This window comes from Propithecus coquereli, unplaced genomic scaffold (assembly GCF_000956105.1).
Source record: "Propithecus coquereli isolate 6110/MARCELLA unplaced genomic scaffold, Pcoq_1.0 Scaffold136, whole genome shotgun sequence".
In the NCBI taxonomy this organism is placed as follows: domain Eukaryota; kingdom Metazoa; phylum Chordata; class Mammalia; order Primates; family Indriidae; genus Propithecus; species Propithecus coquereli.
In genome coordinates this window covers 3,588,645-3,610,105 of record NW_012137858.1, presented here as the reverse complement: position 1 = coordinate 3,610,105, position 21,461 = coordinate 3,588,645, and the positions used below count along the sequence as shown (strand labels likewise).

Here is a 21,461-nt window from a genome sequence, read left to right as displayed (position 1 = left end):
GTGAAGAATGATGTTGGTATTTTAATAGGGATTGCATTGAATCTGTAGATCACTTTGGGTAGTATAGACATCTTAACGATGTTGATTCTGCCGACCCACGAGCACGGTATGGTTTTCTACCTGTTTACGTCCTCGGCTATTTCCTTCCTCAGTGTTTCGTAGTTCTCCCTGTAGAGGTCTTTTACCTCCTTAGTTAAATATATTCCTAGGTACTTTATTTTCTTAGTTGCTATTGTGAAGGGAATTGAGTCTTTGATTTGGTTCTTGGCATGACTGCTATTGGTGTATATGAAAGCCTCTGATTTGTGTGTATTGATTTTGTATCCTTAGACATTACTGAATTCAGCTTGCTTTTTCTGATATTAATATAGCCATTTTAGCTTTGATTAGTGTTTGTGTGGTACATGTTTTTTTCTATTCATTTGCTTTTAACCTATCTATGTCATTATATTTAAAGTGGATTTCTTATAGGCAGAACATGTTTGGGTTTTGCTAATTTAACCCAATCTGATGATCTCTATCTTTTAACTGGAATGTTTAGATCATTTATATTTAATTATTAAACAACTCGTCAGTTTTTTCTTTTTTTCCTGCATGCTTTTGATTCTTTCCTTGGCTGTGTCACCTCTACGGATTAACCCTTCAGATGAATTTTTTACTCTGATATTATGGTTTTTATGTTTAGAATTTTTATTTGACTCATAGTTTCCATCTCTCTGCTGAAATTCTTCATTCGTTCATATATGTTAGATCATCTAACATATTGATCATAGTCTGACGATTCTAACATCTCTGAGGTTCTCTTGTTTGCTTTGCTGTTGATGGTTTTTGTTGCTTTTTTGTTTGTCTCATTATTCTTTGATTGACTGTCAGACATCTCATATAGAAAAGGAGAGACTGAGATAAATAGTACTTATACTTGGAAATGGGCATTGCTCTTCTTATAGAGAGTAATGTCTGTATGTCCAGTCTCTAAGGGCTGTCCCTTCTTGGATTTCAGGCTGCTTCAAGAATAGTTGTGATTTTGTAGTTTATTCAGCTTTTGCTCATTGTTAGTGTGGGAGTGGCATTCTTTTCAGAATGCTTTTCATCATGGCAGCAGTGGACCCTCCAAGATTTCTCTAATTTATTTTTGAGCAGAATAAAAATTATTTTATTTCTATAATTTGGACTTATTTCCATTTTTGAGCACACAGCTATTAATTTTTGCATAAGTGTGGTATTCCTTATATTTCACCTGTGAAGGAAATCTGTATACAATGTAGTAAAAATCACATGCAAGCTTACGTATTTTTAATCTGTTAATCTGAATTTTTCTACATAGGATTATTTGTCAGAGGTACTTTGTGAGAGTTCATTATAGAGAATATTCATAAGGATATGAATCCCAGAAGGGCAGTCATCCACTCAAAAATAAATTGAGTATATTGATATATTAATGTTATCTTAAATTAATGTTTTGAGATGGGTATTATAGGATTAAGCATCATCTATGCCTTACAAACTCAGAAGAAATATAAAGAAAAAGCATCTGTTCAGACCTTAGTAAAGCTTTTTGGGCCCTGTTAGGGGCCTTCTTTGTCTTCTGTGGCCCTGAAAATTCCCAAGACTTCTCAGGCTGATGTAATGAAGGCTCTTTAGTGCTGATAGCCATCCTTTCCATATCCTTGAGCTACACTTCCGTACCTCATCCTTAAAGCTAAAGTAACCTGCTGTATATGTGGTGTGTGTGTGTCAACCTATGTATGTGCTTCCAAAACAACCAGTAATATTGTATAATCTTCTTATAAATTTAGAGCTTTTAACACCAGGTTTTCAAGGGGTCTCTGACTTCTCCAAAAAAAGATTAAGGACTACTACTATAAATTCTGTGGCAAACGTGATCATATAAAACAGCTGCTGCTCTTAAAGAGCTTGAAATTTTGATCTTTGTCCTGTTGTCCTATAACAAACTAGTAGTGGGGCAGTATGATGTGGTAGTGAAGAATGTAGTCTCCACAATTAAACTTGGGTTTTAATTCTGCTTAATCTCTTTCTATCTTGGTAAGCCGTAGTATCTTATTTCTCAGTGCATTACTTTTAGGTTAAATTAGAAAATGCCTATAAAATACTTAAGATGTTCATTTGTTAGCTGTACTGGATAAAGATGATAATAAAAAGAGCTATCTGTGTGCCCAGTGGTGATTACTAAATTCCTTTTACATTTTTCCTAATTTTTTATTTTTGTTATGGTGAAATCTACATAACATAAAATTTACCATTTTAACCATTTTTAAGTGTACAATTCAGTGGCATTAAGTATCTGTCTCTATGAATTTGCTTATTCTAGGTAATTCACATAAATGGAATTATACAAGGTTTATCTTTCTGTGTCTGGCTTATTTTACTTAGTAAAAGCCTTTATATTTTATTTCTCCATTAAGCATGATGCCACTTTTCTATTTCATTGAATTATTGTTTTAAATCAAATGATATAGTTAAAACCTTACAGGTACTGTATAAATTTTAGGTAATATACATAAAAACTGGTAAATATTATCTGAAAACAACTCATTTGCTGTCTGTGATTGTAAATGGGTTTACTTTATAATTAAAAAATTATGCCTATGTTACATAGAAATGTTAGGGGTATTTTATAATTCATAATTAGAAGGTAACATCGTCTTCTAAGGTAGAAATTTATTTTAAATGAGCACTTGTGGAATGTTAAAGTAATTTTAAATTCTAATTCATCATTTTATGTACTTTGTTTGACTTGAAGAACTGTATTGCATTTCTTTTTTTAGGATTCCAATTCTCAGATGGATTTAAGCATTCAAGTAACTGATGATGATATTAATGAAATAATTCAAATAGATGGAACTGGTGATTCATCTTCCAGCAAGGAAATAGGAAGTAGAAGAGATGTAGATGAAAATGAATTTGTGCGGATTATTGATGCAGGAGATCTGAAGGTACTTGAAGAAGAAGGTGACAGTATATCAAATGAAGATTCAACTGGAAACAGTAGTGATAATGAAGACCCTCAAGTAGACATTGTGGAAGAGGTAAGGATCACTTTTGAGCTGAAACTGTCTTTATTTATCTATAACACTTATAGATAAACACTTATACTTTAGCATATTTTGGAACCAAAAGGAATAACAAGATTAATCCTGTCTTTAGTCTCTTAAAATGAGACTTATTCGTATTCTGGTGTTTAAACTTTGAATCTTGAAGTGCAACTGAAACCAGTATTAAGTATTTAGGAATTGGCTTCTGTATTTGTTAGTCTTAACTAGAGAGAGGTTTACAGAATGGGAGTGGAGGTTAAAGAAGGCAGCCTGGGTAGAATCATATAGTTCCTGCTCCAATTCTAATAAATGCAGTAAAATCTGGGTGCAGTGTGGTAATTAAAAAATATATAAGTAGTATTAGTTATCATTTGCGGTACATATAGTTTTACATATGTACCAGGTAATCATCCTTAGTCTTACCTGCCTTATTTAATAGTCCCAGAGTCCTATGGATCTTATTACTATTCTCATTTTACAGATGAGAAAACTGAGAATATGGAGAGTTTTAGCAACTTACCCAAAGACAGTCATGTAATTATTAAGTGGCCAAGCTGGGATTCAAACCGGGGCTATTTAATTTTTAGTACAATTCTATTCTGCTGCTTCAAGTTCCTTTATTTCTATATGTCTTTCTGTCTTTAAAAAATTTAGAGTGTCATGAAATTTCTTAATGTTATCGTGTTTTCTATTTAGGACCCTTTAAATTCTGGAGATGATGTTAGTGAGCAGGATGTGCCAGACCTGTTTGACACGGATAATGTAATTGTCTGTCAGTATGATAAGGTACTGTATTCACCTTTTGAACTGTGGGTTTATTAACTGCATTTATAGTAGAAAGGTACGTAAAATGATGGGAAATATGATGGTGAGTTACGGTTCACAGTTAATCTCAAAATAGCAATTTAGATTTTGAGGGTGTATTTTGGGTCTAGCACTGTGCTGTGTGGTCTCAGTGATATCGAAAAAGTGATAGTCCTTGTCTGAAGGAGGCGATAATTTTATTGAAACAAGATGTTTCTTATGGAATACTAGAATCACATATAAGAAGATGGCAGGTAAATCAACAGCTAAAGTATGTGACAGGTAAATCTAATGCTGAGTGGCACATAAATCAGATGCTAAGATATGCAGTGCAGATAGTAAGTCCTAAAAGTGGATAGGAAATACAAGAAATCATTTGTAGTTGGAGTTCTCCACAAATCCTTCATGGTTGATGTGGGGCTTTGAAATGGGCCTCGAATGATCTGTAGGATATAGGTAAGTATGGAGTAGGCATGAAGGGTAGAATAGCCTGATAAAAGGCAGAGAAATGAATGGGTGTAGTATGTTCAAGGGATGGTGAAGAATCAGCTCTGCTTGAACAAAATGTTCTCTCACTGGGTGTGCGGTACTAGAAATGAAGCTGTGTTGGGGGCCAGAGTAGAGAGTAGATTTGGATATCCTGAATGCTTGTCGGAAAAATCCACACTTGGTCAGGAGCACATTAGCCTTCTGAGAAAATTAGTGAGAAAACCGTCATTGGGTTTAACAACTATTTGATTTGGAAAAAGCAAATGGTGAGAAAAGCAGAGGTATGGCAGACATGAAGTAACCAGAGCCCAGAGCGATGATGGCAGTGTAGGAACATGGAAAAGTCAGAAGTTATGCTAGAAGAATCAGTGGGACTCGGTGGTTAGTTGAAGGTGTCTCTCAGGTTTCAAGCCTAGAGATTAAGTTAGTAGCAATTTAACTTTAGCAACTAAAAAAATACTGCTTTTGTTCTATTTTTAAAACACTACAGCTGTAATTACATAGTAGAATGGGCAATTTTAGCCCTTAATTCATGAATATTTATGTCTTTTTAAAAACAGCTTTAAGATATAACATACTATACAATTCGCCTATTTGAAGTATACAATTTTTTGAGCATATTCATGGATATGTGCAGCCATTATCACAGTAAATTTTAGAACGTGTTCATCACTTCATACCCTTAAGTTCTCACTGCAGTATCTACCCATTTTCCCCACCTCAAACTCCTAGGCATAAGGAACCACTAATTTACTTTATGTTTTGATGGATTTCTATATTCTAGGGTTTCATATGAAAGTAATCATATAATATGTGGTTTTTTATTACTGGCTTTTTTCACTTAGCACAATGTTTTCAAGATTTATCTATGTTGTAACATGTATCAGGACTAAATTCCTTTTTCTTGCTGAATAGTAGTCTATTGAATGGGTATACCACATTTCATTTTTCCATTTGTCCTTTGATGGGCATTTGGGTTGTTTCCACTGTATGGAAGAAAAAGTAATATCTTTTCCTCACCTATTGCTAGTTTCATGGCTGAGGCACCCATAATAAAAACAGATTAACAAGAGAAAAGCATACAAATTTATTTAATGTGCATTTTATAACACAGGAACCTTTAAAAATGGAGACCCAAAGAAACAGGGAAAGTTCTGCTTTCATACATAGTTGTGCTGAAGTATGAATATGATTGAAAGAAAAAGGTTATGACTTAATGGTAATAAACTGAAGGGAACTTAGTAAGGCCTGTTTGTTCAAATTCTTCTCCGTGTCACTGTGTCTTCAGAAATAAGGACACTCCTTTTCTGTGGGAATAGGGTAGGCACATCTGGAATAAAGGTTTTATGACTGACTTTAGAGGAAGGTCAGGGAATTCTTTTATGACTTGCTTCAGGAGAAAAGGACAAGGGAAAGGTCACAAAGACCTTCTTGCTTCTACTGTTTTTTCAAATGCCAAGGTGCCATCTTTTGGGGTAGTGCGTCCTGAACCCCATCATTACCTTTTGGCTATTGTGAATAATGCTACTATGAACATTTTTGTACAAGTTTTTGTGTGGGAGTACGTTTTCATTTCCATGACCTAGGAGTTGGATTCCTGGGTCATGGTAAGGAACTACCAGACTGTTTTATAAAGTGGTTTTACTGTTTTACATTCTTACCAGCAGTGTTTGAGGGTTTCAATTTCTCAACATCCTCACCAACACTTGTTATTTTACTTTCTGATTCTAATCATTCTAATGTTTGAGAAGTGGTATTTCATTGTAGTTTTGATTTGTGTTTCTCAGATGACTAATGCATGTTTACATCTTTGGCCCTTTTTTGGTCACAATTTGAATATACTTAGGAGAAACAAAGGATAGCATTTTGAAATGCTGTAAAAATAAATCTTTTTCTCTAAAAATAAGATCACTTTCTCCCTTGCGACATTTTATTCAGATAGAAATGTCAATTTAGATGCTGGTAAATATAAACATAAGGAATAAGGGAGAGAAAAGAGACAGTTTTTAGTTTGAAACCTATTTTAGTTTCTTATGAACAATGTATTGCCTTCTATTAAGAAAACAAGTTACTTAATTATACATTCCATAAAGTCTCACAAAGAATTTTCTAGACCGTTATGGATATGATGTCCTTTGTTTTCTACATTATGGGAGATAGCTTGTAATTAATTACATAATACTTTGTATTTTTTCAAAGTGTTTTCTCATACATTGACTTTGCTTCTTAAAATAATCTTATTGGATAGAAAGAAGTGATATTAAATGTATAGTGCTAACAAATCTATTATAGTGTCTGAGAGTACTCTTTAGTGACTATTTTAAGAACAGTACTAAAAAATTAATGGAAACCAGGGCATTGGGGAACCATCAAAACTTTTTAAAAAGGGAGTGATGAAGTCAGAAGATAGCTAGCAAAAAGAATTTATCTATAGGGTCAAAGTGGGTGGGGAACACTGTTACAGCGAATCCCTAGAAAAACTTCTCAGTTTTGGTTGTTGGTTGATTTGTTTCAAACACTGTTGAAAGTAACCAAACTTAAGTATAAATTGAAAGACCTTTCAGTGGTCTTTTTAAAGCTTTACTACTCAGTGTATTTTAAAGACCAATAGTATCAGTTCCCATTGGAAAGTGTTAACAAATGCAGAATCTTGAGTCCCACCCCAGAATACTGGATAAGAATGTGCATTTTAGGCCAGGCTCAGTGGCTCATGCCTGTAATCCTAGCACTCTGGGAGGCCGAGGCAGGCAGATCCTTTGAGCTCAGGAGTTCGAGACCAGCCTGAGCAAGAGCAAGACCCTGTCCCTATTAAAAAAAAACAAAAAAAAAACATAAAAATAAAGAATGTGTGTTTTAACGAAACTCCCTAATGATTTGCATGCCTGTTAAACTTTGAAGCACTGTTTTTTAGTATATTTTATTTGGGTTTGATTAGCAGATGGAATTTACCCTTAAACTTTATAGGTTAACAATTGGGGGAAAACTTTGAAAATATTAACATGTACAATGAAAAATGGCTAAGTGAAGTTCACTAGTTTAAAGACTGGGTAAGAATTAGTTAAATGGTATGGATGTGTTATTTCAGAGGCCTAAAGAATGTAAAATTAATATAAAGATTAAAGTAATAATTATAGGGAAAAATTATTGGTGAAATGAAACCTTTTACTATAGATGAGAGAGTTCTATGCTATAAATATGACACTATAGTGGAATGTGAAACCATTTAAATATCTTATATCTTCATTTAACAATTTAGCAAGTTTGCTTATAGCTGACTTTGTCCCTTAGATACCAGTGATTAATTGCTATGTGTGTAGCACAGTCTCTTTCTCTCTCTATATATATATATGTTTTCTTTTTGAATAGATAATGCATACACATGGTTAGAAAAATCAAAACACTATAAAAGAGTATAGCGAAAGAGTGAAAAGAGTGAAAAGTCTGGTTCCCACTCCTTCACCATCTGTGCTTTCTACTAGTAGTTCCTTGTCCCTGTCTTGAGGGTAAATAACTAGTTACATTAGTTTTTATAGAATTTCTTTATTCAAGTACAAGTACAAAAGGTAGCATAGACAACACTATATTCTGTACTTTGCCTTTTTTCTCTTGACAATGTATCTTTCAGATCTTTCCTTATAAGGTGAGTTTCTTTGTGCTGATATTTTAATAGCTGTATAATATTCCATTGTAAGATTATTAAAATTTATTAAACCAGTCCTGAACTGATGGATATTTGTGATTTATCAGTCTTTTGCTTTGAATTACCATTTCACATGTGTGTAGATATATCTATTAAATAAATCTCCAGAAATGGGTGATTGCTAGGTCAAATGGCAAATGTATTTGGTGAGGTATCGTCAAAATGCTCTTTAGTGCTCCAATATATACTCCAACTACAGTATTTGAGAGTGCCTCTTTTCCTACATCCTCACCAATAGAGTATGATAAAAAAATTTGGATCTTTGCCATTATAAAAGACGAAAAAAGACACCTTGGTGGAAATTTTAACTTTCCTTTTTGTGAACTGCTCATTCCTAACATTTGTATTTTTAAAAAATTGAATTATTGGTCTTCTATTTAGTGATTTCTAAGCGCTCCATATTATTTTGGGAGAGATAAGCCTTCTGTTATACACAGAAGTACTTTTTCCTCAGTCATTTGTTTTCATTGCATTTTCTTTATGTGCAGATGTTGAATTTGCCAGTCGTTAATTTTATGGCTTCTGAGTTTGAGTCATGAATAGAAAATTCTTTCTTACTTCAAGGTTTTAAAGTGATTCACTGCTGTTTTCTTGTAGTATTTCTTTGGTTGCTTTTCTTTCTTTCTTTTTTTTTTTTTTAATATTCAAATCTTGGTTCTTTTGGTGTTTATCTTGGTGTATGATGTGACATATGGTTTCAACTTTTATTTTTTTCCAGGTGGTGACCCAATTTTCCTAATGTAATTTATTGAAAAGTTCATTTTGTCCCTGCTAAGAAGTTGTTATTTCTTTATCATCTACTAAATTTCTCTATGTGTTTGGGTCTACCTGATTTTGTGTTTTGTTCCATTGGTTTGTCTATCTATAGGCTGATACTATATCGATTTGATTGTTGACATTTTTAATATTTGGTAGAGCTAGTAATTCTTCACTGATACTCTTTTCCAGAGTTTTCCTGGATATTCTTTATTTTTCCATATTAACTTCAGAAGCAGCTTGTCTGGTTCAAAATAAAACCCTGTTGGTATTTTCATTGGGATCACATTGAATTAATAAAATTTGATATTTTAATGATGTTGAAGAGGAATAGGTTGCAATTTTAGATGGAGTGTCCAGGGGAGGTCTTACTGAGAATATCATAAGGTTAAAATCAGAAGGAGATAAGGGAATGAACTGTAAGGATATTTGGGTATTAGGATTTCAGACAGAAAACGGCCAATACAAAAGTCCTGAGGTAGGAGAATGCCTATGTGTTTAGGGAACAGTGAGGAGGCCAAGCAGTAAGTAAGGGGAAGTGAAGGATCTTGCAGTCCATTGTAAGGACTTTAGTTTTTGGATGGGAAGTCATTGGAGAGTTTTGAGCAGACAAATGACATCTGATTTATGTTTATAACAGATCATTGTGGCTATCATGTTATAGTGGACTGAAGGTGGAGGGGTAGGGACAAGATTGAAAATAGGGAAACTCGTTATGAGACTATTAATCTAGTCAAGAGAAGATGGTAGCTTAGACAAGAGTAATAGCGGTAGAAGTGTTTGGAATATTAAAATGTTTTTTAGGTAGAACTAACATTTACTGATGGATCTGGATACATTGGGTATGAGAGTGGGAGGCATGAAGAATATCTCTAAGATTTTTGACTTGAGTACTTCAAAGAACAAGTGGCCATTTCCCACTGAGAGGGAAAAGGCTGTGAGGCTTGGAGAAGAGGGCATGGATGTCCTAGTTTTAAACTTGCTTCATATATCCATTTGATATTCAGGGGGAGATGCTGAAGCAGTTGAATGAGAATCTGGCATTTAGGGGGGAGAGGCATGAGCTGGAGAGATATAAATATTGGGAGTCATCAGCATATAGATGGTGTTTAAAGTCATGAGACTAGGATTGCCAAGAGTGAATATAAGCAAAAATAAGAGTCCTTGTACACTCTAAAATTGAGATGTAAGAGAGAGAAGGAAGAATCTATAAAGGCAACTAAGGTGTGGCCAGAGAATTAGGTAGAAAACCAGGGGGTTCCAGAAGCCAAGTGATGAAAATAATTTAAACAGGAGAGAGTGTTGAATGCTGTCAATAGGTCAAGTATTTCTTCAGTTTATTCCTAGCTATTTTATCTCTTTGGTTGCTGTGGGAAATGGGCGGCTCTTCCTCTATATCTTCTAACTGTTGCTTGTGTGCATGAAGGCTCTCAATTTCTGTATATTAATTTTCTATCAATATTGAATTCTTATTTTTCATTGATTATTTTGGAGTGTTGAGACATGCAATAATTGTATCTATAACTTTATTTCATCATTTCAAATTTTTGTATTTCTACTTCTTTTATCTAATTGCATTGGCTACTATGAATTGTACTTTCCTCTTGCCTGATTGTATTGGCTACTATTTCTGGAGTGTTTAACAGGTTGGGTAATACATATTCTTGTCTATGTCCTGACTTCAGTAGGAATGATTTTTCAAGGTTTTTCCCACTGAACATGTTACTGGCTTTTGGACCGAGGTGGGTGTGTGTGGTGTGTGTGTGTGTATGGAGGACATAGTATTTGATTCTTACTTTTTGTTTTTAGTTTAAAAATATCTATTAATAAAATGCATGAGTTTTATCAAATGCTTTTTTAACATCATTGGAGATGATCATATGATTTGTCTCCTTAGGTCAAATAATATGGTTCTTAATAAATTCCTAATATTGAACTATCATATTTCTAGAAAAAATGTAGTCACTTGATAAAGCTGCCATAATGAGTTCTCCTAATTCTGGTCATATTTTATCACCTGTGCATAGTTTGGGATTCTTTTGTCACTCTTGTATTGCAAGAGTGGCTTTTTAAGATGTGCAAGTGAAAATTTGGGAATAAAACTCAGAAAAAATTTTCCATTATTAGAACTGTTTTTTTAAAAAAACACAAAAATAGAGGTTTATCCTTTGTCTTTTCTTGTGCTTCACAAAATGCATCTGAATACCGGTCGTAGTTTCTCTTCCTGAGTTTGACTACTTTTAGATAACTACTCAGTTTAAATTTTATCCTTGATCTCAGATCATATATTTCTAAGGCTTTTAAACAGTCACTTGCAGTTTACCTAGAGGTAGCAACAACTTCATGGTTTCTTACCTCTTGAAGTAGTAGGATTTCCTTTTTTTTTTGTTATGTCTATGCCTAGGCTGATGTATTGAATCGGAAGAACAGCCAGCAGGATCTAACAGATTATAAACTGTATCTTCTGACCTTGCTCAGAGTTATTATGACTTTCTTTCTTGCAATGAAACACCACTTTTTCATTCCTGATAATATTAGCTATGTATTCCCTGTTTATTCCTTTGTAGATATACTGGACTCTTTGCTGTTCTTGAACATTCCAAGCATGCCCCTCCTCAGGACCTTTCATCCCTATCCCCTTTGCCTGGAATGCTCTTGAGTCAGCTTCTGCCTGGGTTTATTCCTCACCTTCTTCAGGTCTTTGCTCAAATGTCACCTCGAAAGTCAAGTCCATCTTGCTATCTAAAATCGCAACCCCACCTCTATATTTGTGGTCTTCCTTTTCCTGTTTTATTTTTTTCATAGCACTTGTCACTTCTTAATATTCAGTATAATTTACTTATTAGGTTTCTGTCCTGCACCCCTGCCCCCATATTAAAATGTAAACCCTTCAAAGTCAGGGAGATTCCTTTTCCTTTTTTTTTTTTTTTTGAGACAGAGTCTTACTCTATCACCCCAGGTAGAGTGCAGTGGCATCATCATAGCTCATTGTAACCTCAAACTCTTGGGCTCAAGGAGACCTGCCTCAGCCTCCTGAGTAGCTGAGACTGCAGGCATGCACCATCATGCCCAGCTAATTTTTTCTATTTTTGGTAGAGACCAAGTGTCTCGTGCTTGCCCAGGCTTGTTGAACTCCTAACTTCAAGCAATCTACCTGCCTCAGCCTCCCAGAGTGCTAGGATTATAGGTGTGAGCCACCATGCCCAGCCCTTTCCCGAGTTTTTTTTTTTTTTTTTTGCATATATAGTATATGTTCTTTACATATATAATATACAGTATATAAACATGTATCTAATTTATATATATATCTTAAACTGATACAGCTCTAGTGCTTAAAACAGTATCTGACACCTAGAAACTCAAATATTTGTTGAATGAATGAATAGAATATTTTGAGGTCTTACTTTATCAGAACTCACATTTAGGGTCAGAATAATCCCATTTGCTATAGCAAAGAAATATTAATGATCTTTAACTTGTGAAATTAATTAATTTAGATTATTTTTCTCCCTCTAGATTCATCGAAGCAAGAACAAATGGAAATTCTATTTAAAAGATGGTGTTATGTGTTTTGGAGGGAGAGACTATGTATTTGCAAAAGCCATTGGTGATGCAGAGTGGTAAACCTTATGAGCTTAGTACATCAATTTTGTAAACATCGGTGGGACTATATTGAATATCGCAAACTTACTTTTATTTTAAATATAGCCCAGCACAGAGCTGAACTAATTTTTAGTTCACTGTATGGAATTTAATAAAAGTATAATTCAGATGCATATACAAATATACAATTTTTTATTTGTTTTATGTTTTAACAGGGTTTTTTTTTTTTTTTTTAACTCTCATTGTCTATACCATTACAAAGCATCAGTTATCATGGAGCACGAAGAAATGTCAAATTTCTTTATTCTTGAAGAAAATTTAAATCAGATTCCAATTTCCCTTCATAGTAAAGTCGGTATTAGTTATTAGATTGGGATGAGTGTTCCTTCCACCTGTCACCACGCCATGTTACAGAAGGTCCTGGGGAGTCTTTTAAGTAGTGAGATGTTCAGAAAGGCTTCTCTGGGTCTTCAGTCTACACTGGCCACTGGTGATACGCTGATGTGTAAGCCCAGCTGGTCCCCTTGGAAGCAGATGCCTATGCTATTATTTTAACATGAAAATCTTTGCTAAGGCCAGGATTATTGTAGCTAAGGGTCAGCCTCTCTGGGCTTATCATTTGACTAGGCCATTCTTCTTCATATCCCTGGGGAATTGTGAGGGAGTGAGTTAGGTTTCTGTTCTACTTCTTAAAATTTCAGGCTTCTTTTCTCTTTCCAAATCATGGTGGGTTTTCCCTCTCTCTCTACTTTTTTCTGTTTTTCTTGCAGAGGAAGACCTCTTTGCAAACTCCACTTCAAAGACAATCTCTCTCTTTCTTTTTTTTAACAGGGAATCCCATCATTAAGTTTAGGCTTTCTAAAACAAAAGTCAAGAAGAGATGTTCTCTTTAGGAGCCTTATGCTTTGACAGTCTCATTTGAGACAAGGAGGCCTGGGTAACTGTCTTGAAATCAAGGAGATTTTGAAACATAAAACAAATAGCTCTCATTTTCCTGTAGCAATAAAAACAAAGTGAATTAATACCCCAGGAAGCTATTCTGTAATATTCTCTTCCTTAGTAGTTTCAAATCCCTCAAAGGAATATTTTCCTCATCAGTCTACTTCTCTTAACGGGTGGGGGCACACATGGTCTCTAAGTGTAGGAGCTCTAGTTTTGGCTTCAGAAGGTGTTTTTCAGAACAGTAACTCTCCCATAAAAAGCAGTGTAGGGATAAATAGGTTATGGTCCGTGAAAGCTCCCTAAGGATTAGATACCTGGATCTGACTGTGTATAGGGAAAATTCTCCGGTTCTTTTTGGAAAGCAACCCTATTTGAAGACTTTAATTTATTCCACCACTTGTTCTATCCTACCCAGAGACTCAGCTAGTGGTATCTTTTCAAAATCTGGATCAATCTCTTCTGGGCCCTGGACAACATGGATGGGGTGTTGTCTTTGATACAGAGTTGGCAGCTGCATGAGGACTCAGTTATTGCTAGTGAGTGGGCTGGTGCCCTAACTGAATTCTCCTCCTATGCCCAGAGTGTTCTTTTTCTTACTACCACTGCTATTCCAAATCCTTACCTAGTTCTTGAGAACTCCCAGGAACTATGAGTTCTTTTTAAGAGTGTCGCCTACCATGAAATGTCCATCTTCTCTACATGGAAGGCAAAAAGAAGACATTTATTGTCTACAAAAAAAAATTTTTTTTAGAGACAGGATTCTTGCTCTGTTGCCCAGGCTGGAGTGCAGTGACGCGACCATAAGCTCATTGCAGCCTTGAACTCCTGTGTTCAAGTGATCCTTCTGCCTCAGCCTCCCAAGTAGCTAGGACTGCAGGCATGTGCCACCATAGCTAGATAATTAAGACTTTTTTTTTTTTGGTAGAGACAGTGTACTTCTGTGTTGCTATATACTGGGATTACAGACGTGAGCCACTGCGTCCAGCTGTTGCTTATTCTTTATGTCTCTTTCCAAAATGTACTCCCTTCAGGCTGAGGAGTATACTTTCTAGTCTTCTTCCTGTTTTCTTTGACCCAGGCCCACCCAGTCACTGTATTGGCCCTAGGCAAACCTTATTGCAAATCGAGGGCTGAATTTACGGATAAGGTGTAGTCACCTGGGAATTGGGGTTTAATATATCGGTTCAAGTGCCTAGGTGGAAGCAATTATATTTGTTTCCAAAACTCCTTTCCTCTTTTTCACTGTCAACTTTAAAATTTTACCTCGGGTCAGGTGCAATGGCTCAAGCCTGTAATTTCAGCACTTTGGGAGGCTGAGATGGGAGAATTGCTTGAGTTTGAGACCAGCCTGGACCAACATAGTGAGACCTTGTATCTGTGGGAAAAAAAAAAAAAATCTTACTTTGCTTCAGTGATTTTTTTAAATGGCATATTAAAAATATTAATACTATTGTTATATATCATTAGAGAAAAAAATCATGGTAGTCCTATTTATGTCTCTATGTGCCTATTGCCCCCTACCTTTTAAAAATGCAAAAGATCAATTTAAAAGTAGGCTAACCACAAAACAACAATTTTCCTTGCATGTTAATATAACTGATGATAGTTTTTATGGTGACTACAGAGAGAACTAAGATATCACCAAATTATTTTAGATCTGGTGACTTTTTATTAATTTCAGATAATGCTAGAAAAAAATCCTAGTTCTTGAGAAGTTGTCTGAACTACTGATTTTCAAATTTTTTTGGCCAGGATCCCCACTGAGAAATACTTTAATAACGCAGTATGTATTTTGTACTCCCATTGACACACATAACACAAATGAAAATTTCAGAAAATCATACTTGCCTTTAGCACATGACAGCCTTCTATAGTATCTAGTTGATTCTTTTATGTCTGATTAAAAAATTGATGGTGTTGACCCACTAAATTGATTTCACTACTTACAGTTACGTATTTTTAACCTGTGCGGTAAAGATACAGTGAGACAAATTTTCGTCCATTCTAAAAGAGAAAATTATTCTTTAGGCTCTGTAAGTCAGGAGAGTTTACCCGAGATTTGGCTTCGCTGTCATGTTACTTTTACTTTCAGGAACCTCTTTATCATGTCCAAGGTAAACATTTCCCGTTGGATTTTATAACAAAATACCATAAAGTAAATTTCTAAGTTCTTATAAAGACAATATCTTGGCAAATGTCATCCTACATCCTTTTATAGGTGGAGAAAGTATCTTTGGAGAGGTTACAGTTTGCTGTGTTAAAGGAAATTTGTGAAAGTGTCATGTATCCTAATTTCAATGCTGATACACTTCGAGAATGTCTCAGACTTTTTCTCAGTGCTTTCTTACATTTTTTCTCCCTCTCCCTGTAGATCTCAGTAAGTTCTTACTGAGTGGGCACAGAGTTAATCACTTGACTGACAAACTGACCTTGCCTGACACATTTATTTTACCTGTTTTATTCAATGTGCAGAATATCTCAGTCATGGCTATAATATGTGTAAATAATCACCGGTACAGCTCAGACTCCATAGAGCAAAGACATTCTAATTGACACGTTCAGTTTCAGTCATTTAAATTGTGTAGGAAAACTAATAACTTTTGAATGAATAGCAACAGTTAATTGGGGTGGTGAGCAGGGATTTAGTGGAAGATTTTATTTTGACTCATGTTAGTAGGTTAATATTATCCTGGTTTTCACGTAAATATACTCTAAGCCAGGTGGGAACTTTGTGATTTATAACTAGGAAGCTAACTTATAAGTAGGAAGCCCATGGTAATAACTCTTAGGGTAAAAAAAAATAATAAAAATATTGCACATTTTGAGGAAAAGATTATTTCTAATTATGAACACATTTATTGAAATCTTTGTGACAGAGATTCTTAATTTACATGTGGAGTTAATACATTTTTGAGGAAACTAAAACCATGCTCTTTATAGCAAATGGTATAAATGTAGGACAAAATACCAATGCCTTTTAAAATTGTTTTATAAATTTAGATGAGTTATTCTAGATTGATTAACCGTTTCTAGCCATTTTGCAACCTACTAGTGATAATATCAAACATAGTAAAAAACCAAGATAGGAATATAAATTCACTGAGCATCTGATTTTTTAATGAATTGGATATGAGAGATTATACAGAATAAGAATACTCATGCTTTCTATGAGACTGTCTTATGCAGGAAATGCTTAAGGACAGTTTCATATTTCAGTTATTAAAATGACTTAGCTTAAACAATTATTAATTATCTACCATGTGTAAGACTTTAGGATAGATATAGTGGGAGAAATAAGTAAGAAATGAGTGTACCACTAAAAAAAAAAAATTCATAACATGGGTGAAAAATTAGGGAGATATGGTAGTAGTTCAGGAGTAAGGGGAAAATGACCTGACATGGGCATGGCTGTAGGAATACAAAATGAAGAACTGATATGGAAGACAATTCAAAAGAATGACTGGTAGGTCTTAGTGACAGAGAGGATATGGGAATGAGAATGAAGGAGACAGTAAACTATGACTCTGTAGTTTAAATGAAAACTTAAATTATAATGTAGAAAATAGAGATCACTATTTGTGCAAAAGGTCATGAAAATTATTTTCAGAGTACGTGTGTAAGTACCTTGGGCTCAAACTGTATTTAAGAGTATGTAATTTAAATAAAGTTCTCTACAAGAGTAGATTTTATTTTTTCCTTTGTTTTCCTTTCTGCTTTTCTCCTTAGTTGTTTTTGTTCTGGGATTTATATTTGAATCAAAGTTTATTGTGTAGGTATATAGCAGCAGCATGACTAATTATTACATTGCTGAGACAAATTCTAGAACACTAGCTTACAAGAGATAGGACTGCATCTGAATAAAGACAAGTAACTGGTTACACAGTAGAAAAGTGAGAAATGTGAAAAATACAGATGAGATTTTATAAAGTTTATAATCTTTTATAATCTCTTTGAATCACTTTGCACAATGGTGTAAGGGTTGAAAACAGACTGGAGGTGTAAAGTGTCTAGTTATATCTACACATTTATTTAATAAAATGTTAAAGGAGACCTAAAAATTGGAAATAACACAGATAAATATCAACAGAAGAATAGAAACAGTGTTGCATTCATACAGTGGAACATGAATCAGCGACAAAAAGGAATGAACTCTACTGATTGAAGCAAAACATGGGTAGCAAAAACATTGGATTTAGTCAAAGAAAACTTACACAAAAGAGTATATACTGTGTGATTTCGTTTATATGAAGTTCTAAAACAGGCAAAACTAATCTATGGGAGAAAAAATTGGAACCATCATTACCTTTGAGGGTGAGGGTGAGGAATTCACTGGAATGGGGCTAGAGGGAATTGTCTGAGGGTGGGGTCACATGGGTATATGCATTTCTCAAAACTCATTAAATGGTACGCTTAAGATTTGTCCACCATATGTCAATTTTACTTAAAAAATGTAAATAAATATTACCTTGGTTAATATGAGTGCTTAAGTGTTTATGGATAAGTACTGATATCTGCAAATTCCTTTGAAATGCATAAAAAAGATGAATCGATGGATAAATAGTGGATTGATATCTAGATCTGTAATGAAGCTAATATAGTAAAGCATTGTTTAAATGTTGGTATATGGATGCTCACTATACAATTCTTTCAACTTTTCTGTACATTTGAAAGTTTTTATAATAAAATATTGGGGAAAGTTTAAGGAATTCTGAATGCATATAAAACCCTTGGATGACTGTGATTTACCAGTATGGGAGTCAGCAAAACACAGTGATTAAGAGGCTGGGGCCCTGAATCAGAGCTTCGAGTTTGAATTCTATTAGTTGGATCTTTTATTAGTTTTGAGAACTTTGGCAAATTATAACAGTTTTGCTCTCTTAAATGTGAATATCTTCATCATAGTTTTATGAAAATTAAATGGGTTAAATTATATAGCATATTTATCAAGATGTTTGGCATATGATTAGCTTTCAATAAAAGTTACTTTAAAAAAGTCAAAGGAGTATACAAAAGCACCACAAAACACCATAGTTTCATTGTCCTAAAAGAGCCAATTCTAATAAGTAAAAATACTTTCTAGCAAATATTGGATATATTTTTCTATACCTTCCAAAGGATAGAAGTGATGAAAGTTAATTATTTTTAAATATTTAAATATTTTCTTTCACTTAAATAAAAAACATGGGCTCCAGAAAAAAATTTTCCTGATTTCATAACTTCAGAGTAATTCTAATTCAGTACATTTTTTTGTGTACCTTTATCAAGATCCTGAGGTAGGAGACAGTAAAACAAAATGGATTGAGACAGAGTTCTTACTCATGAAAAGTTCATAATCTACAACTGAATGTTTCATTGTTCTTTAGAGGCAAAACACTACACTAGGCTGAAATTTGCCTTAAGTTGTTTACCTTAAATTCTAAATAGGTAGAATCTAGATAGGGGATAGATAAAAGCCTCTAGAATAGCACTAACAGAACATCCTGTGATGGTAAAATGTTCTGTACCTGTGCTGTCCAACGTGGTAATCACTACTCACACATGGTTATTCAGAACTTGAAATGTGGCTAGTGCAGTGGAGAAACTACGTTTTATTTAATTTTAATTTAGCCACATGTGGCTAGTGGCTACCAGACTGGACAGTGCATCTCTAGAGTGTGTTTCTCAAACTATTGGAGGAAAAAAGCTAGTTATTTAAAATTTTCAGTCTGTTATGAACTAATATTTTTGTAGAATGCAATAAAAATTACTGCAAAGATGAAGCGAAAAAATCAAAGACATGCAAAATACCACCTCAGTTTTTCTTAATATTAGATTCAACAGACAAAATTACTATATGAAAATTGCTATAAAAATTTCTAAACACTCAACTTCTGTATTTTATGTCGTGTACCAATAACAAATCGTTTTTGGACTGGCAATGGTCATGGACCACACTTTGAGCTAAGGAGAGGTCTCTTGCCCAATGTGCCTAAGAATAATTTCCTGAAACCAACACTTTATATTAAAATTACTGGTATAGGTAATTTTGTTTTTTACAGATTTAAGAACAATAATGCATTACTGATATAATAGTTAACACTCTTTGTAGCAAGTCTTGTCTAGGACAGCTGTACCTTGACAGTGCAGTGTGGACAACTTAAAGGTGGACTGGAAAGACTTATTGGATCCAATGAAGCCATTTTTGCAGTTGGAGGTGTAACCTGAAAAGTCCTTCCTTCTATAAAATTCAGCCCGACGTGTACAGCAGCCAAATTTACTCAGCAACAGAAAGAAATCTCTTCGGAATGTCTTTGTGAAAATCGCATACAGAAATGGATTGGCACAAGAATTGACAGGATAAAAAAGAACCAGTAGAACTTTAGAATTGGTTACTGTGATAAGGGGCACTTTGAAGGCAGCTGAGATGGCAAAAAAAGAGATAGGTGCCATGCAGGTGAAATCAGTGAAGATGAGGATTGCCATTTTCTTAGCAATCTTTGTATCTTTGTGGGTAGCCATTAGCTCTGGATTTTGAACTGCAAAATAAATTTTAATGTAGCAAGCACAAATGATGATGAAGGCCACCACATTGAGTATCAGGATGGTTAATATGTAGACTTGTGAGAGAGTGGTTTCCACATCCATGGGGAGGCAAATACTGACCTTCATGTAGTTGCTGACACCTACAAGGGGCAGCATAGCAATTAGAGTAGAAAAGAACCATCCTCCAAGCATAATTGGAATGGCATGTCTCAACCTCAGCTTTTGGTCCAGCTGAATAGCATAGGTGATGGTGTGCCATCTTTCTAGAGTGATGACGGTGAGGGTGTAGACAGAAAGTTCACTTGCAAATACAGTGAAAAAGCCAGCAGCACTGCACCCACTCCCTGTCTGCCAATCTATGGCATGGTTATAATATTGGCCTTTGGTTTGGAAATCAACTGAGGCAATGAGTAGCAGATAGAGCCCCATGCAAAAGTCTGCAAAGGAGAGATTGCACATGAGAAAACGGGGCACTGTAAGTTTATAACGACTGGTCAAGAGAACAAAGAGGACAGTCATGTTTCCCATAATGGCTAGGATATTAATCAGCCAAATCAGGACCCTAAGGAAATCATAGCCCATAATATCTTCACAGGGATTAAAAGCATCTGGTTCAGGAGCACATCGGGGTGTCTTGGATGAGCAGAAGCCATAATCATAATCCCAGCCACTCAGTTCACTCTCAGCAAAGATGGCGGAATAACTGTAAGAAGAATATTGGCTTGATGTAAATATAAGAGAATTTCTATGATTCTGAGTATTAAAAAAATTCAAGAATTATCCTTCATGTTTTTTTTTTAAAGCCTAAGAAACAAAGGAAAAAAAGCCACAATAGCCTCAGCCTTACATTTACTTGTTAAATTATCAGAGAACTCTGATTCGATGTAGGAGTTCCTTAAGAAGGGAATGAAAAGCCATTTACATTATGTATATATGTATATATATAAAACATATAGATGCAAAGACTTAACGAAGCTGTTTACAGAGGGTGATTTTCTTTAGAAACAAATTTAGTGACACAATATATGCTTGCTAAATCTAAAAGAATCGTTTCTTGGCATTTTCTTAGCTATTTATCTCTTTTAATTGCTAACAAGACTGCTACCAAGCTGTTTATAGTAGAACACAAATGGAATTGGAAGGCTCACATTGTTGAAAATCGCCGGCTACTGGTGGACTTGTTTGCACTTCAGTCCCTGGCTAATCAGGCCAACTGAGAAATAGAAACCAAGGATAGATTATTAGAAATTTAGAAACAGAGGAAGAATAGAGTTGTGGACAATAGGAAGAAATGGTGAAAATAGATACTTCTTAGGGGTATAAGTCAGAGACAGAGGGTGGATTGAAGAGGTACTCTGTCCCTAGGAAAGGAACAGTCTTTCCTCTGCCACTCCCAACCCCACTGCTACTTCCTGAGTTCAGATTTTCATCCTTTTTTGTGGGGCAATTACGTTAGTTTTTTTCCTTACATCTTTTCTCCAATTTTAGCCCTCTGCCCAGTCCATCCCACATGGTCCTCCTGGAATGACCTTTCCTAAACATAAATGTATTAATTTCACTTACTCAACTCAAACCTTCCCTAGGTTCTCATT

General features: G+C 34.7%; 2 protein-coding genes across 4 annotated transcripts in view; one reads left to right on the top strand and one right to left on the bottom strand.

The window, feature by feature from the left end:
- Positions 1–12,593, top strand: part of GTF2A1L (general transcription factor IIA, 1-like) — a 58,005-nt gene extending 45,412 nt beyond the window's left edge. For all 3 annotated transcript variants that reach the window (XM_012638874.1, XM_012638876.1, XM_012638875.1), the window contains 3 exons: positions 2,787–3,047; positions 3,750–3,839; positions 12,319–12,593. In XM_012638874.1, coding sequence (XP_012494328.1) covers positions 2,787–3,047; positions 3,750–3,839; positions 12,319–12,426 — 459 coding nt within the window. In that variant the 3' untranslated portion in view covers positions 12,427–12,593. The remainder of the gene's footprint in view (positions 1–2,786; positions 3,048–3,749; positions 3,840–12,318) is intronic.
- Positions 12,594–18,483: 5,890 nt separating this feature from the next.
- Positions 18,484–21,461, bottom strand: part of LHCGR (luteinizing hormone/choriogonadotropin receptor) — a 55,265-nt gene continuing 52,287 nt past the window's right edge. Inside the window, exon 11 of the mRNA XM_012638871.1 lies at positions 18,484–20,572. Coding sequence (XP_012494325.1) covers positions 19,420–20,572 — 1,153 coding nt within the window. The 3' untranslated portion in view covers positions 18,484–19,419. The remainder of the gene's footprint in view (positions 20,573–21,461) is intronic.